The 16,802-nt window shown below is 42.9% G+C and overlaps 1 protein-coding gene across 3 annotated transcripts in view; it reads left to right on the forward strand.

Moving 5' to 3' along the window:
• The window catches only part of KREMEN1 (kringle containing transmembrane protein 1), an 81,656-nt gene that overhangs the window by 24,523 nt on the left and 40,331 nt on the right, over positions 1-16,802 (forward strand). For all 3 annotated transcript variants that reach the window (XM_054470222.2, XM_063663060.1, XM_054470223.2), the window contains exon 3: positions 1,484-1,575. In XM_054470222.2, the coding sequence (XP_054326197.1) occupies positions 1,484-1,575 (92 nt within the window). The remainder of the gene's footprint in view (positions 1-1,483; positions 1,576-16,802) is intronic.

The following is a 16,802-nucleotide window of genomic DNA, read 5'->3' on the forward strand; positions in this document are numbered from 1 at the left end:
AGAAATGTGAAATAGAGCTTTAAAAAATATTATCTGCATATCAGAAGTTAGTACCTCATGACAGGATCACAAGTTGTAGCTGAGACTCTGACGCAGTTTTCTTCAGTATTCTCTGAGGAGTCAGCATTTTGAGGAAGGAATAGCACCCATTTCTAGCAAATGTGAGCCTCATCCTGGTGAAAGCTTGTCAGTGGAGTCTTTATTTTATTTTCTTTAAATTTTTTTATTTTTGAGACAGAGTTTCACTCTTGTTGTGCCCAGCCCAGTGGAGTCTTTATTAAGTGAATTTTATTTTACTGTTTAAAAATTACACCATTGGAGTATTCACTATACAGGAAATAAAATAAAACCAGAAAAGAAAAAAAGCCGAAATCACCAATAGTTCCAGTGTCTAGAGATACTGTCTAGAATTTGGTGTACATTCTTTCCTAAATAAGTCTTTTCAAAACATGGAATTATGTCATCTATTGGATTTTATAACTGCCTCTTTAAAAAAAAAATCTAATAAGACTGGGCATGGTGGCTCACACCTGTAATCTCAGCACTTTGGGAGGCCGAGATGGGCAGATCACTTGAGGTCAGGAGTTGGAGACCAGACTGGCCAACATGGTGAAACCCCACCTCTACTAAAAACAAAAATTAGCAAGGCATGGCGGCGGGCACTTGTAGTCCCAGCTACTCGGGAGGCTTGAGGGAGGAGAATCGCTTGAGCCTGGGAGTCGGTAGTTGCAGTGAGCCGAGATCATGCCACTGCAGTCCAGTCCAGCCCAGCCCAGGTGACAGAGTGAGAGTCTGTCTCAAAAAAAAAAAAAAAAAAAAGCCTCATAAGGCATTGTGAATATATTTGCAAATTAATAAGACCGGTCTCTATACCACATATTCTCTTCTATGGATATACAATTTATTTAACCAAACCTTTATTGTTGGATATTTGCTGTTTCCACCTGTTTTTTATATTATAAAAATGTTTTGTTGAACATCTTTATAGGTAAGATTTCCTTACAGTAAATTCCTAAAGAGGAAATTGCCAAGTGGAGGGTTTGCATATTTCTAGGGCCTTTGGCTCTAATTCCCAAATTGCTGCTCTGACCATTTGTGTCAGTTCATGTATTCATCAGCGGCATTGAGAGCCCCTATGCTTACTCAGCCTTGGAATCTCCATGCTCACATTCAAGGTGCCAGTGCTATTTGGCACGATATGTGCAGTGGCCATTTGTCCTAGTTATACTATAGTGAATTTGCCTAAACATATATTACCTTTGCTCACTTCTCCCCAAACTCTGAAGTATATGTCAGAATAGATACGTTTGTTCTTGTAATATTACCATTTTTTCCCTTTTGATGAGAGATGGCACTGAGATACAGACCAACTATTAGAAATAATACAGAAGCTAAAGCATTTCCTTTTCTGTAAAACTGAACAGCAATGAACCAGTTGAATTAAAACATCAGAAGTCATCAATTTTGTCCTTTTCCCCAACAGAAACCCAGATGGAGACGTGAGCCCCTGGTGCTATGTGGCAGAGCACGAGGATGGTGTCTACTGGAAGTACTGTGAGATACCTGCTTGCCAGAGTAAGACTGTAATACCCAGTGTGATGGTTTCCAGGACTGGGAACACTAAGAGTGCGGAGAGGGAGGCCCCTGCCAGAGGTCAGGTAGTTAGGCTGGTGGATTTCATGGAGCATGTGAAAGGAGAAGCCATCCTGGGCTGAGGATTTTCACTTCTCTTGTTGAGGCTTTTCAGGAATAGGAATGCTGATTTCCTTAGCACCTCATTCTAAAGGTATTCCCTTGATGGGTAAGCCCCATGAGAATTCCTACTTTTGGTTAATTTCTGATTCTTTCAGGGATAGAGAGGGCAACCGCTCAAAAGCAGCCTAGGGGAAAAAAATCTTGTATTTTTTGGAATGAACATCTTTATATATAGTGAAACTCAGTTATGGCACTACTTATTACTTGGATTTGAATGGGTCCCCAGAAGTGATATTTGATAAATATCTTGTTAAATACCATACAAAGCGGATGTGGTAGTTCTTTTACTCACATTAGCCTAACATGTTCTACTGTTTATAATAATAACTCACAACCCAATTTCTTCAGCCTTTTACTAAAATGCCTGTTTTCTAACTGCTTCATTCATTTATTCCTGTATTCATTTTCTTTTCCTTTTTTTTTTTTTTTTTTGAGACATAGTCTCGCTCTATCACCAGGCTGGAGTGCAGTGGCGTGATCTCAGCTCACTGCAACCTCCACCTCCCGGGTTCAAGTGATTCTCCTGCCTCAGCTTCCTCAGTAGCTGGGACTACAGGCGTGCGCCACCACGCCCAGCTAATTTTTGTATTTTAGTAGAAATGGGGTTTCACCATGTTGGCCAGGATGGTCTCGATCTCTTGACCTCGTGATCCGCCCGCCTAGGCCTCCCAATGTGTTGGGATTACAAGCATGAGCCACCACACCCGGCACCTGTATTCACTGTTTATTATATGCAAACTACAAAGACAATAGCATACCCTGACCTTCAGGAGTGTATGGTATAGGATGAATCTTAAGATACAGTCATGCACCACACAAAACAGACCACATATACAATGGTGGTCCCATACGGAGTATCTCAACTGATTGTTCAGTCAGTTACAGATCACACTTCTTTTTCTACTCTTCTTTCTTCCTTCTTTCTTCCCTTCTCACTACTACACTTGATTAGTCTTTTTTTTTTTGGAGACAGAGTCTCACTCTGTCGCCCAGGCTGGAGTGCAGTGGTACCATCTCAACTCACTGCAATGGCGCCATCTCGGCTCACTCCAACCTCCGCCTCCTGGGTTCAAGTGATTCTCCTGCCTCAGCCTCCTGAGTAGCTGGGATTACAGGCATGCACCACCACGCCCGGCTAATTTTGTGTTTTTAGTAGAGACGGGGTTTCTCCATGTGGTCAGGCTGGTCTTGAACTCCTGACCTCAGGTGATCCGCCTGCCTTGGCCTCCCAAAGTGCTGGGATTACAGGCATGGACTAGTCTTTATATATGTATGTAAAGATTATAATGGAGCTGAAAAATTTCTGTTGCCTACTGATGTTGTAGCTGTCATGATGCCGTAGTGCAACACATTACTCATGTGTTTGTAGTGATGCTGGTATAAATAAACACACTGTACTTCCAGTCACACAGAAGTATAACATATACAGTTACGTACAATACATAATACTTGATAATGACAGTAAACAACTATGTTACTGGTTTATGTATTTACTATACTATACTTTTTACTGTTATTTTAGAGTATATTCCGTCTACTTATTAAAAGAGCAGTTAACAGTGAAACAGCCTCAGGCAGCTCCTTCACGAGGTATTCTAGAAGAAGGCATTGTTTTCACAGGAGATGACAGCTCCATGTGTGTTATTGTCCCCTTCCAGTGGGACAAAATGTGGAGGTGGAAGACAGTGATATTGATGATCCTGACCTTGTGTGGCCTAGGTTATTGTGTGTGTTTGTGTCTTAGTTTTTTAAAAAAAGTTAAAAAAGTAAATGAAAGTAAAACATTTAAAAAATATAATAGAAAAAAGCTTATAGAAGAAGGATGTAAAGGTTGGGCACGTTGGCTCACGCCTGTAATCCCAGCACTTTGGGAGGCTGAAGCGGGCAGATCACTTGAGGCCAGGAGTTCCAGACCAGCTTGGCCAACATGGCAAAACCCCATCTCTACTAAAAATACAAAAATTAGCCAGGTTTGGTGGCATGCACCTGTAATCCCAGGTACTTGGGAGGCTGAGCAACAAGAATCACTTGAACCTGGGAGGCAGAGATTGCACTGAGCCGAGATCATGCCACTGCACTCCAGTCTGGGAAACACAACAAGAGTCTGTCTCCAAAAAAAAAAAACAAAAAACAAAAAAAAAGAAGGATATAAAGGAAGAAAATATTTTTGTACAGCTATACAATGTGTTTGTGTTGTAAGCTAAGTGTTATTATGAAATAGTCAAAAAGCTAAAGTAATTAAAAAGTTTATAAAATAAAAAAGTTATAGTAAGCTAAGGTTAATTTATTATTCAAGAAAAATAATTTTGAATGAATTTAGTGTAGCCTAAATGTTCAGTGTTTATAAAGTCTACAGTAATGTACAGTAATGTCCTAGGCCTTCACATTCACTCACCACTCACTCACTGACTCACCCAGAGCAACTTGCAGTCCTGCAAGCTCCATTCCTGGCAAGTGCCATGATATAGGTAAACCAATTTTTATCTTGTATACAGTATTTTTACTGTACCTTTTCTATGTTTAGATATGTTTAGATACATAAGTACTTACCATTATGTTACAATTGCCTACAGTATTCAGTACAGTAACATGCTGCTCAGGTTTGTAGCCTAGGAGTGACAGGCTATCCCATTATAGACTAGGTGTGTAGTAGGCTATCACATCTCAGTTTGTGCAAGTGCACTCTATGATGGTCACACAACAACAAAATTATATGACAATGCAGTTCTCAGAGCGAATCCTTGCCTAAGAGATACATGACTATACTTTTAAACAAGGTAAAGAAAATACTGTGTGTAGAAAGGTCTTGCAGAAGGTTTGAACCACCGAAACTAAAGCAAGATCTGCTTCTATAAGGAGTCTATTAATGTAGTATATATAATGTATTTTAAAATATGCCAAAAGAGCTCAGTGCCTAGAGCTGAAGAAAAAGACAGTGAATTCATAACATTCTATCTGGGTTATTTTTTTCTTATTATTTAAACCTACTCTTTGCCTTGCCATCTTTCTCACCTCTCAGGTCAGGAGTCTTGTGTATGGGACCTGGCAACCCTTTCACTGATACCTGGAATAGCAACTGAATTCTGAGGCCTCCAGGGGGAAAGGCAGCCCCTGACCAGTGCTGCAGACCTAGTACTCACCTTTTGTAATTTAAACACCCAGATGTCAACACTGCCTGACAGTTCAGCCTTAGCTTCACTATCCTTCCAACCTGAGTGTGCCTTCATCCAGTCCCCAAACTGAGAAAACAGTAAAGACCAGAAGAATGGGCTTTTGCTCAGTCTGCTTAATCAAATTTTTAAAATGAAAAACATCTCATTTGCCTCTAGTTATGTAAAGAAGAAAGAAGCAGAGGGAGAGGACAGCAGATTTTCCTCGGTCCATTTGTTCAGCACAAAGATAGTCTTTTAGTACCAGCCTGTGTCTTTCTCTTGGGAGTGGTAAAGAGGGGGTTTCAATCTGGGCACTTTTATTTGGAAAGATATCTTCGACTTGCATTTCTAAAATACAATCTGGGCCAATAGGAGCTGATTCATGTGGTCATTGAAACCAGGTTCCAGAAGAAAGAATTATAACAAAATGCTATAAACTATTTAGTATGCCTCTAATTTGTAATATTTACCGGATATGCTTTCCTGTTCCAAAAAAGGAAAACTAAATATTATTTCAGTTTTTCTGTGGCCCCTTGATAACCCTCTAAAATCTCTGAAGCTAGCCTTGAGATGGTCTGGGCAGAGAGATTTGTAGAAGTTGGGAATGAGAGCTCTATAGTACCTGGTTTCTGCGGATAGAGGGTGGGTGGTGTCTGGCTTTGGTTCTTTGGAAAACCCTTCAGTTTACCCTGTGGGGACCAGGGCTCCCCATCAAGCCGGATCTCAGACATTGAGTCTGGCAGCATATTGTACTTCTAGTGTGTCTGATTAACATAGTTGAGCAAAACCTCTTTTACAGTTTGTAGCGAGAGATGTTTGTAATTGCCTGGTGGATTTAACAGAGATACAGCCATCCTATTTTAGGCCACTTTTGCCCTATTTCTGGATGTGGAGTCACAATTTTCATGAATAATACTAAACCTCTGCATGAAGCCTGCTATTCATGATTAGCATTGAACTTGTCATACAGAAAAAGGCCTGTGACATGATCAGATTCCTGGAAAGTTCATATCTGAATATAACAGACCCAGCAGGAGCCAGGGGGAATGAATGTTTAGGGACAAAGCAGAATCTGGCTGAATGGTGGGCCATTGTGTGGAAACCAGATCTCTGCCCCTTGGTGTGTTATGTGTAGAGCTACAACAAGCAGGAGGCAGACCTGAAGTATGACTCAAATGGGAGCAGAGAGAAATCTGAACTGCTCTTGACCTGCAGAGCATGGATCAGAAGTTACCGTTAAAAGAACAGCTCGGAGGTAATTGGATTTGCCCCTGAAACTGCTTCTGCCAGTATGTTTCTCAGAAACCCCAAGTTCTTATTGCAGCCAGGAGAAATGCAGACTTCAAAAGCAAATTCCAGCGTCATCGGGTTTAACATGTCTCTAGATCCCACACTTTAGACCTCTAAGGCCTGTTGGTTTGACTATTGAGAGCTATTTTGTGTTTGCTGAAAAATATTCCCCCAATTTCTACAAACCCAGCTATAAAAATTCATCTTTGAAATAGGGACATTTGAATACAGACTTAGTATTAGATTATATTAAGGAATTACTGTCAATTTTATTAGCTACAATAATGGCATGGTGGTTACGTCCTTTAAAAATTACAGATACTGAAATATTTGTGGTTGAAATGACATAATATTTGGGATTTGTTTTAAAATAATCCAGCCCCCCAAACAGTGACTAGGTAGGGGTGAGGGAAATAGATGAAACAAGAATGGTTTAAAAAAAAGTGGATTATTTGTTGATGCTGGGTGATGGGTTCATTTTTCTTTCCCACTTTTGTGTATGTTTGAAACTTTGCATAATAAAAAAAAAATTTTAATTATTTTTATAATATTTTAAATATAAAGAGTACATAAACACAGCATTCTGAGTACCTAGATTCAAATATGTAACACGACTATCCTAAATTGTAATTTTTTTTTTTTTTTTTTGAGACAGAATCTTGCCCTGTCACACATGTTGGAGTGCAGTGGCAAAATTTTGGCTCATTGCAGCCTCTACCTCTAGGCTCAAACAGACTTCCCACCTCAGCCTCCTGAGTAGCTGGGCCTACAGGCACATGCCATCACACCTGGATAATTTTTGTATTTTTTGTAGAGACAGGGTCCCCTAGCTGGTCTCATACTCTTGGGCTCAGCAATCCTCCTGCCTTGGCCTCCCAAATTGCTGGGATTGCAGGCATAAGCCACCACACCCAGCCAATTGTAATAATTTTACACATAGCCCACAGGTATCTGATGTCATTGTTAAAGTTAGTTATTAAAGTTTTAGTTATTAAACTTGCTAAAGCTATTAGTTATTTAAAGTTATTAAAACTACTAGTTATTGAGGTTAAAGTTAGTAAATAAAGTTTAAAATCACAAGAACTTGGCTGGGCGCAGTGGCTCACGCCTGTAATCCCAGCACTTTGGGAGGCCAAGGTGGGCGGATCACCTGAGGTCAGGAGTTCAAGACCAGCCTGGCCAACATCTCTACTAAAAATACAAAAATAAACTGGGCGTGGTGGTGCACATCTGTAGTCCCAGCTACTTGGGAGGCTGAGGCAGGAGAATCACTTGAACCTGGGAGGCAGCAGTTGCAGTGAGCTGAGATGGCGCCATTGCACTATAGCCTGGGCGACAGAGCAAGACTCCATCTCAAAAAAATAAATAAAATAAAATCACAAGAACTTTAGACATATTTAGAAGTTATTAGTTGTGTCAAATGACATTTCTTAAGCTCTGACCATCTGTCAGACCTTGTACAAAATGGGGGACACAAGGATAGTATGTTCTGCAGCCTGTGGGGAATCCTCAGTCTGGGACAGAAGACAGACACATGAACAGATAAGCATATGCGAAATACTCTATAATAAGTGAGGTGAGCAAAAGGTTCGGAGCACCTAGGAGGGCCATCTGTCTGGCATGGTAGGGAGGCAGGGGCTATTGTCTGTTGAAGAGGGCTTCTGGAAAGAGCGGGGTCTTGTTTAGGGCTTCTCTACTTTAAAGTACATCCAGTCACCTGGGATCTTATTAAAATACAGATTCTTATCAGTAGGTCTAGAACAGGCCTGTTACATTTTTAACAAGGTTCTGGGATGCCAGAGCTGCAGGACTACACTTTAAGTAGCAAGGTTCTAGATGTTAGGGCTGGGTGGGGTGGGGTTGTAAGGGCATTGGAGGCAAAGGGAACAGTTTGTGCCCCTGCATGTGCGTGAGCATGCGTGCGCGCGCACACACACACACACACACACACACACACACACACACACACTGATGAATTCCAAGCAAGTTGGTGTTGCTGAAACATAAATTTTTAGAAGAAAGGGGCAGGAGATGAGGTCTGAGAAGTAGACAGGGCTAGATGATGTCAGGTCTTATGGTCTGGGTATGAAGCCTGGACCTGATCCAGGAAGATGGTGATGAAGCTGAGGTGAGGGCTGAGTGTCTGAAGGAGACATTTCTGCATAGTTCGTTAAACCTCTGTATTAGGGATTTGGGTCAAGATTTCCCACTTTTAACCTATGAGAAGTTCTCTAGTGATTCTATCATTCACACACATCAGCCCTAAGAGGAAGCCAGCAGTTCCACCTCTGCAATACGCGTGGAACCTTAGGTCCATCTCAGCTGGTGACCTCACCAGCTCAGGTTTCTTTTAACTAAATAATACCTGGACTTGTTAAAAATATATTTAAAATAGATTTCAGATGTTAGTATTTGCCTTACAAAAGTCAGCCCAAAAAATAGGATGTGAAAGCTTCCCATTATCCCTGATAAGAGTTTTTAAAACTGTGTTTAGAGTATGTGTAAAAAGCCAAGGGTGCTGTGGCAGTGGTGGTCAAGGCAGTTTCTCAATTATAGAAAATGTTTTGTTTCTGTCAGCACTTTCTGTGTTTTCATGTCAGCACTGCTTTCTAGTATGTTTCAGCTATTGCTGAGTAGCTACTATGTACAAAAAGCACTTATATTCACATTATCTTTTTTTTTTTTTCTTTTTGAGACAGAGTCTCGCTCTGTCACCCAGGCTGGAGTGCAGTGGTGTGATCTTGGCTCACTGCAAGCTCCGCCTCCCGGGTTCACGCCATTCTCCTGCCTCAGCCTTCTGAGTAGCTGGGACTCCAGGCGCCCGCCATCAGGCCCTGCTAATTTTTTTTGTATTTTTAATAGAGACGGGGTTTCACCTTGTTAGCCAGGATGGTCTCAATCTCCTGACCTCGTGATCCGCCCGCCTCGGCCTCCCAACACATTATCTTATTTAACCTTTTCAACAATCCTATGAAGCAGGTGGCATGTCTATTCTCCCGTCTCCATTTCTCAGATAAGAAAATTGAGCCTAGATTGTTAAGTGATTTGATGAGGATTACAGTCTGAGTCAAACAGGATTTTTCACTAGGACTCCTGATAGCAAGACCAGTGCCTTTTCCTTCTAGCACTTGAGAACAGTCCCATTTCCTTTATTTCCTTGAAAACAGGGGCTCTGGGATGGATTCCGGCTACTGTTGAGGTCATTCTTCAGAATTTTCTTTGTGAATTATTTGGGAATTAAAGTTTGAAATTCTGATAGTATGGTGAATTATTAAGATTGCTTTTGTGACATTGTGGAAACCAAAGGATTAACTCAGTGGCGACAGAGGGTCTGCAGTTCATGCTGTTAGCTCTAAGTCATTTTCTTTTCTTCTTTGGCTTTGGGAAATCCTAAGCCCCAGGAGTAAAGCAGGCTGAGATGGGATCTGGGAAGCATTTGCTGCCCAACAGAGCCACTCTGCAGTATGCTGGGCTATCTCTGTGGGTGTTCCCAGACCAGCTGTTCTCAGCTAGGAAAGGGCTCCCCTGGGGTTGGACCCACTGCACAAAACAGTTCGTCAGCAGCTTTGTCTGGGCCTTAGCTTCTCCCCCAATACCATGTCTTCACTGCTGTGGGCTGAAATTCACCTTCTCTAAAATGACACATCCCTGTGTACCATTTATACTTTTTTTTTTTTTTTTTTTTTTTTTGAGACAGAGTTTTGCTCTTGTTGCCCAGGCTGGAGTGCAGTGGCATGATCTCAGCTCACTGCAACCTCTGCCTTCTGGTTTCAAGAGATTCTCCTGCCTCAGCCTCCCGAGTAGCTGGATTACAGGTGCCCACCACCATGCCCAGCTAATTTTTGTATTTTTAGTAGAGACGGGGTTCACCATGTTGGCCAGGCTGGTCTCAAACTCCTGACCTTGTGATTCACCCGCTTCGGCTTTACAAAGTGCTGGGATTACAGGCATGAGCCACCACACTTGGCTGTGTACCATTTATACTTTACAGCTAAAGTGAAAATTCCAACTTTTGTTGATAGCCAAAGCAATATTGAAATGAATATTAATAGGCCAGGTGAGGTGGCTCATGCTTATAATCCCAGCACTTTGGGAGACCAAGGTGGGAGGACTGCTAGAGCCAAGGAGTTCAAGACTAGCCTGGGCAACATAGGGAGACCCTGTCTTTACAGAAAACTTAAAAATTCACCAGGTATGGTAGCATGTGCCTATGGTCCCAGCTACTCAGGAGGATCGCTTGAGCTCAGGAGGTTGAGGCTGAGCTCACATCACAGGCACCCTTGTTTTACTTGATTGTACTTTTATTTGTGGAAGAGTGCTGATGGAATTTATGGAGGCTTTACCTCTTCAAGCCTCTTCTTGGTAGCCACCGAAAAGAGCCATATATTTCAACAGTCTTCCCCACACCTAGCACAGTGGAGAGTGTAAAAGTGCTTGCTAAGTATTCTTTCTTGGCTGGGCGTGGTGGCTCATGCCTGTAATCCCAACACTTTGGGAGGCCAAGATGGGCAGATCGCTTGAGCCCACGAGTTCGACACCAGCCTGGGCAATGTGGTGAAAAGCTGTCTCTACCAAAAATACAAAAATTAGCCAGGTGTGATGGGCATATGCCTGTAGTCCAGCTACTTGGGAGGCTAAGGCAGGAGAATCACTTGAGCCCAGGAGGCGGAGGTTGTGGGAAGCCTAGATTGCGCCGTTGCACTTTGGTCTGGGCGATGAGAGTGAAACCCTGTCTCAAAAGACAAAATTCTTTCTTCATGCCATGAGGTCTTATCTCTTCCTCTCTTCCCATAAGAGACAACACAAGCTGGTGGAAAGATGGAAAGAATGTGGACATCTGAGTCACACCCAGTTAGGTTTGAATCATTATCTGCTTAATAGCTTTAGGCACAATGACTCTCAGTTGTGCCTGGGTTTCCTCATTGGTTCCTTCCAGGGTTTTTTTGAAGATTAAATGAATAAAATGCACGCTGCCCTAAGTCCTAGCACATATCAGGTAGACATGAAAGTACCAGCAGGTATTGTGATGGTATGCTCTCCCCAGGGAATGGACTACCGTTAGTATGTCCCTGTCATCTAATTCCTAGAATATGTTATTCATAACCTGCGTTTTATTTCTGCCCATCTCTTTTTTATCTAACTGACCATGGGTCTTAGTACCAGGCATCAGCTGCTGCAGTGGCTGTTCCCTGTGGCCTGCTGCAGCACTGAACTCAGTGAACACAAGAGGCCCCACGTTTGTTTGTTTGTTGTTTGTTTGTGACAGGGTCTTGCTCTGTTGCCCAGGCTGGAGTGCAGTGGCATGGTCATGGATCACTGCAGCCTTGACCTCCCAGACTCAAGCGATCCTCCCACCTCAGTGTCCCAAGTAGCTGGGCCAACAGGCGCACACTACTGTGCCTGGCAAATATTTTTACTTTTTGTAGAGATGGAGTCTTGCTATGTTGCCCAGGGTGGTCTCAAACTCCTGCGCTCAAGCAATCCTCCCACCTTGGCCTCCCAAAGAACTAGGATTACAGGTGTGAGCCACTCTGCCTGGCTCCCACGTTTGTTCCTACAATGAGGTTTTATGTACTCAATTATTTTTTGTACTCAATTATTTTTTGGTTTTTGCCAGTGGGTATTATTTAATTTTCCGTTAAAAAAATACAGACTTTCTGAACCAAATGGATATCGGTTCAGTGACAGATACAAATGTTCTAAAGCACAGTTGTGTAAAGCATACTAGGGACTTAAAAAGGAAAACTCATTCAAATTGATAGGGATGACTTTACTGAAAATCTTTATACCAGCACTTGCCTATAAGGAAGAAATAGCCCCTCAATCTTATGATGTAATTGGGAATCTGAGTTATAAACCTAAGAGAAAATTGCAGACCAGCACACCAATTATATAAATAAGTGTTGAATTATGAGGTAGAGTGTTGTGAGTTTTTGAAGACAAGAGGACTCATTAAAGATTGTGGAAATTGGAAGAAAGGTGGCTGGTGGCTGAACGGGTCAGGGAACAGCAGGACAGAGGCTTGGAGGAAGCACAGAATCGATGTGTGTGTGGGTTGGGATCCAGGCTTCCTGAGTAGAGGAATGGACAAAAAGGAACCAGGTCAGACCTGGAAAGCAAGAGTTAATTAGATGGGACTGATATGCTGAAAGCCCTAGTTTAGGAAGAGAAGCAAGTCCAGTGTCATTTATAGGACGGATCAAAGGAAGAAAGTTTGGGGAAGAGAGGATGGGTGTAGATTTCCAAACTCAAGGGATAAGGGCCTGGGCTATCATGCCAGCAGTGAGACAAGACAGGAAGGATTAAGTCCAAGATGCACTTAGGAAGAAGACAGAACTTGTTGACAAGTGGAATATGTAAGGGATAAAACAGCAGGAAGAGGTTCCTTGCCTGGGATATTTGTGGTGTCCCTGAAAAAAAAGTCCAAGTCAACAAACGAGCTTTTCTTCCAGGGACACAGCAGTTATCATTCCTCTTGAACTTGGACTGACCTTTTACCAAGTAATGTGTACTGGTTGTTTATTGCTGTGTAATGAGCCATCCCCAGCCGCAGTGACTTAAGCACCAACAGTTTATCATTTCTCCCAGTTCTCTGGGTCGACTGAGTTTGAGCTGAGTGGTTCTTCTGCTGCTGTCACCTGGGTTTAGTGAGGTGCCTGCATTCAACTGGGAGCTCTGCTGGCATTCAAGGTGGCTTCAGACCTCTATCCAGTGACTTCTCTCAACAGCAGGGTATTCAGACTTCTTATACGGTGGCTGGCTTCCAAGAGAGAAGCAGCAGAAGCTGCCATTCCTCTTAAGGCATGAACTCAGAAGAAGTCCACCACATTCTATGGATCAAAGCAAGTTGCAAGGCCCGATTTAAGAAGTGGGGAAATCTATTAAAGTGGGAGCAACACACATGTACAGGGAGGGGAGAAATTACTAGAGCCTCTTTTGACTCTTTATCACATTAACTCACCAGAAACTAAGTTTCAGAGAAGGAACTCCCACCGGGAGGGAACTACTGCTGTGATAGATCCTGGCCTTATGGGATCAGGATCTTTAGGAACTCTTACTACCTCCCCCTAAGGGCAGAATTTCACAGAGGAAGAAAAAGCTGTGCTTATTTATTTATTTGGGGGTGTTGCTGTAAGACTCGGGGGCACAATTAAGACTGTTGGAAGAATCAGAGTGACTGAAAAGGAAGTTTATGTTTAGAAATAAAGTTACAGAGGTAGTGTGGGGCCATATCATGAGAAGGGGTTGGAATGGAAGTTGCAGATGAACAGCACAGGGTGCAGTGAGCTTACGGTCGTGGGTCTGAGGGTGTGGATGAATCCACACTTAACCTGTTGATGCTCTGAAAGAAGTAGGATACTAGCTGCAGCGTCTCAGATGCACATAGTTTTTCTTTCCATGGAGGGGAGAAATCAGCTACTGAGGCACCAGTGTGGGGTCCTTGAGGCAGAAGATGGTATTGACACAGGGTTAAATGACATTTAAAATCAGCAGAGAAGCACTTTGGGAGGCTGAGGCAGGAGTATCACTGGAGGCCACAAGTTTGAGATAAGCCTGGGCAACATAGTGAGACCCCATCTCTACAAGATACACAAATAATTAGCCAGCCATGGTAGTACACACTGGTAGTCCCAGCTACTCGGGAGGCTGAGATGGGAAGATCACTTGAGCTCAGGAGTTCAAGGCTGCAGTGAGTATGATTGTATCACTGCACTCCAGCCTAGGTAACAGAGTGAGACCCTGTCTCTATTAAAAAAAAAAAAAAATCAGCAAAGGAGTTACATCATTTCTGAAGAAGCAGATTTTACTTAGGAAAAAAAAAAGGGAGCTCTGCAGAGCCTTGGAAAGAGTTTTTTAAGACATAGGACAAGATCTTAGCATCTGGTTTCTTAAAGCAAATATCCCAGATCTGGTCAGAGCAGTGGAATAGAAAACATAATAATAGTTAAGGCTGCTTCTTCTTAGTGAATTACCAGCTGAAGATTTAGATTCAAACTGAGCCTTTGCTATGATGGCCGTGCCTTCTGTCTTCCATAATGATTTGGTTACCAGGACTAGAGCTCATTCAAGCTAACTTGAGCAAAAGAAATCTATTTGAAGACCATTGGGATGTATCACAGAACCCAGCCCCTGTGTCCTAAGAAACTAGAAGGCAGGGACTTTCACTATCTCTCTCTGTGGCCACTTCATCTCCCTTCTCTGCCGCTCTCTCAGCTTGTTATCCATCCTTCTTCCTCTTCGTGGACCAGCAGGATTGGCTCATTCATCCGCTTACATGGCTGAAACTTGAGTTTGGTTGCCTCAACTCCTACTTGACAAATCCTACAATTTCAGTGCCTGCATTCCCTGAGCGGATCCCAATTCCAGCTTCCTAAGAAAGAGAATCTGGTGGCCCCAGTGTGAGGCAGCTGTGGCCAGAGGATGGAGCCCTTTGTCTTGTCCCCAACCAGCAGTAGTTATGGGGGCAGATACTCTGAGAAGGTGCTGTGGGTAATAGGTGGTTCTCAAAGAACGGCTGTCAGCCATGGAGGCCCCCATGGAGGTGTGCGCAGTACCTTCACAATGAAGCCACAGTTATATTCAAATGTAACAATGTTTAGTGGGCCTGCCTGATTGCTTCCCAGTTGTTTCTTATGATAGTAAAGGAGCAATAGTTCCTGGGTTAATGTGAACGGAGGACCATCTCTCTTTAACTCCTCTAAAATTTTTATCTTCAACATCTGAATGTTTGTAATTAATTTTCACAAGTTTTGAAGCCTCAGCTAAGATAAACAAGGGGTCCATTTGTATGGTAAGATAATTTTTTAAAAATTGAAAGTGATGAAGCCTCTTTGGTAAGAGGAAAAATGCATGACCAAGCCACAAGGACTTCAAAGTAAGCTTGAAATGAAAAAGGAATTTGAAGACAAATATCCTTTTTCAAATTGGCTTTTCCTCCCTGCTTCTGGGAAGCGCTAAGGGTGGGACACGATCTAGAAATCCACTCAGTTGAGTAGTAATGCTTTTGAAGCAACATGACGTGTCTTCTCTGACTAGACTTCGAGCCACACTTTCCAGGACAAGTCAGAGGGCAGTGGCCCCCTCAGAGGCTGACTGGGACCGCAGAGGCTTCCCTCGTGGTGAACAGAGTTTTGAGGGACTAATATGTTTGAGAATTCAGTCTTGAATCTCAGGTCTCAGGGAGTCACTTTCATTTAGTTGCCCAGACTGGTCCTATAAGAAAAGGGGTCAGAGACATGAAAAACAAAAACAAAAACCCATGGAATGGGAGTCTGCAACCCTGGAGCTTACCCCGACTCTCCAGTTCTGCCTTGTGTGTCCCCATACAAGGCCTTTAACTTTGTTAGACTGGTTTCTTCTTTGTCCAATAGGAATAATATCATCTGTCCTGCCTCCCTGAAAGGGCTAGAGCTTCCTGTGAGCTGACTTATGTGAAAATGGGCTGTATGCTATACAGATGTAAGAGATTAATATTTTAATATCTGGAATCAAACCGTTTTCTGAGATGGCTGCCTTTGATTTTTGTCTTTTAAATCAGCCTATTTTATTTTTCTATTATTCAGCCAGTTCTTGTTTGTGTGGTGAATGATGAGAGCCTTATTGTATGTAATGATGATAAACACTATTTATTCAGCACATTCTATTCTGCTAGGCCTTGTGGTATTTACTTTATTTACATTATCTCATTTTATTTCTCACAAGAACCCTTTGAGGTCCATATTGATTCTCATTCCACTGTTGATGAAACTGAGCTGAGAAGGGCTGTGATGGAGAGGCCAGAATTTACCCTAGGGTTTGTCTCACTGTAAAAGGCCACCTGCTCCTGGACACATGGTGGTGGCACCAGTGCCCTTCAGAACATTATCAAGTCCTAGGAAGGGAGCAAGCAAAACCCACTCCTGAGCCACAATGTGGATGGCAGAAAATGAGGAGCATGATGGCCCTCCCTCTTTTAGAAGCTGCATGTTCTATTTTTCATATGGTTCTTATAAGCTCCACAGTTTTGTTCTAAGCCTAGGAAGCAGCAAATTAAGAAGGGGTTAAGCAAAGACTGCAGGCATTGACAGTAATAAGAAGTAGATGCCCACAAAGACCCCTTTCAGTTCTAATGTTCTGAGGTTGCAGCAGCCTTGACAGCAACTGTTTTAGACTGAATGTTTGTCCCACCCCCACCCCCACCATTCTTATGTTGAAGCCCTAACCCTGCAATGTGATGGTATTTGGAGATGAGGCCCTTGGGGAGGTAATTAGGTTTAGATGAGGTCATGAGAGTGGGACTCCCATGATGGGATTAGTGCCCCCATAAGGAGAGGAAGAGGGCCGGGTGCAGTGGTTCACGCCTGTAATCCCAGTACTCTGGGAGGCTGAGGCAGGTGGATCACCTGAGGTCAGGAGTTCAAGACCAGCCTGGCCAACATGGTGAAACCCCATCTCTACTAAAAATACAAAAAAATTAGCTGGGCGTGGTGGTGTGCGCCAGTAATCCCAGCTACTCGGGAGGCTGAGGGAGGAGAATCACTTGAACCCAGGGGGTGGAGGTTGCAGTGAGCCAAGTTCACGCCATTGTACTCCAGCCTGGGCAACAAGAGCGAAACTCCATGTCAA

Source organism: Pongo pygmaeus, chromosome 23 (genome assembly GCF_028885625.2).
Source record: "Pongo pygmaeus isolate AG05252 chromosome 23, NHGRI_mPonPyg2-v2.0_pri, whole genome shotgun sequence".
NCBI classification, from domain to species: domain Eukaryota; kingdom Metazoa; phylum Chordata; class Mammalia; order Primates; family Hominidae; genus Pongo; species Pongo pygmaeus.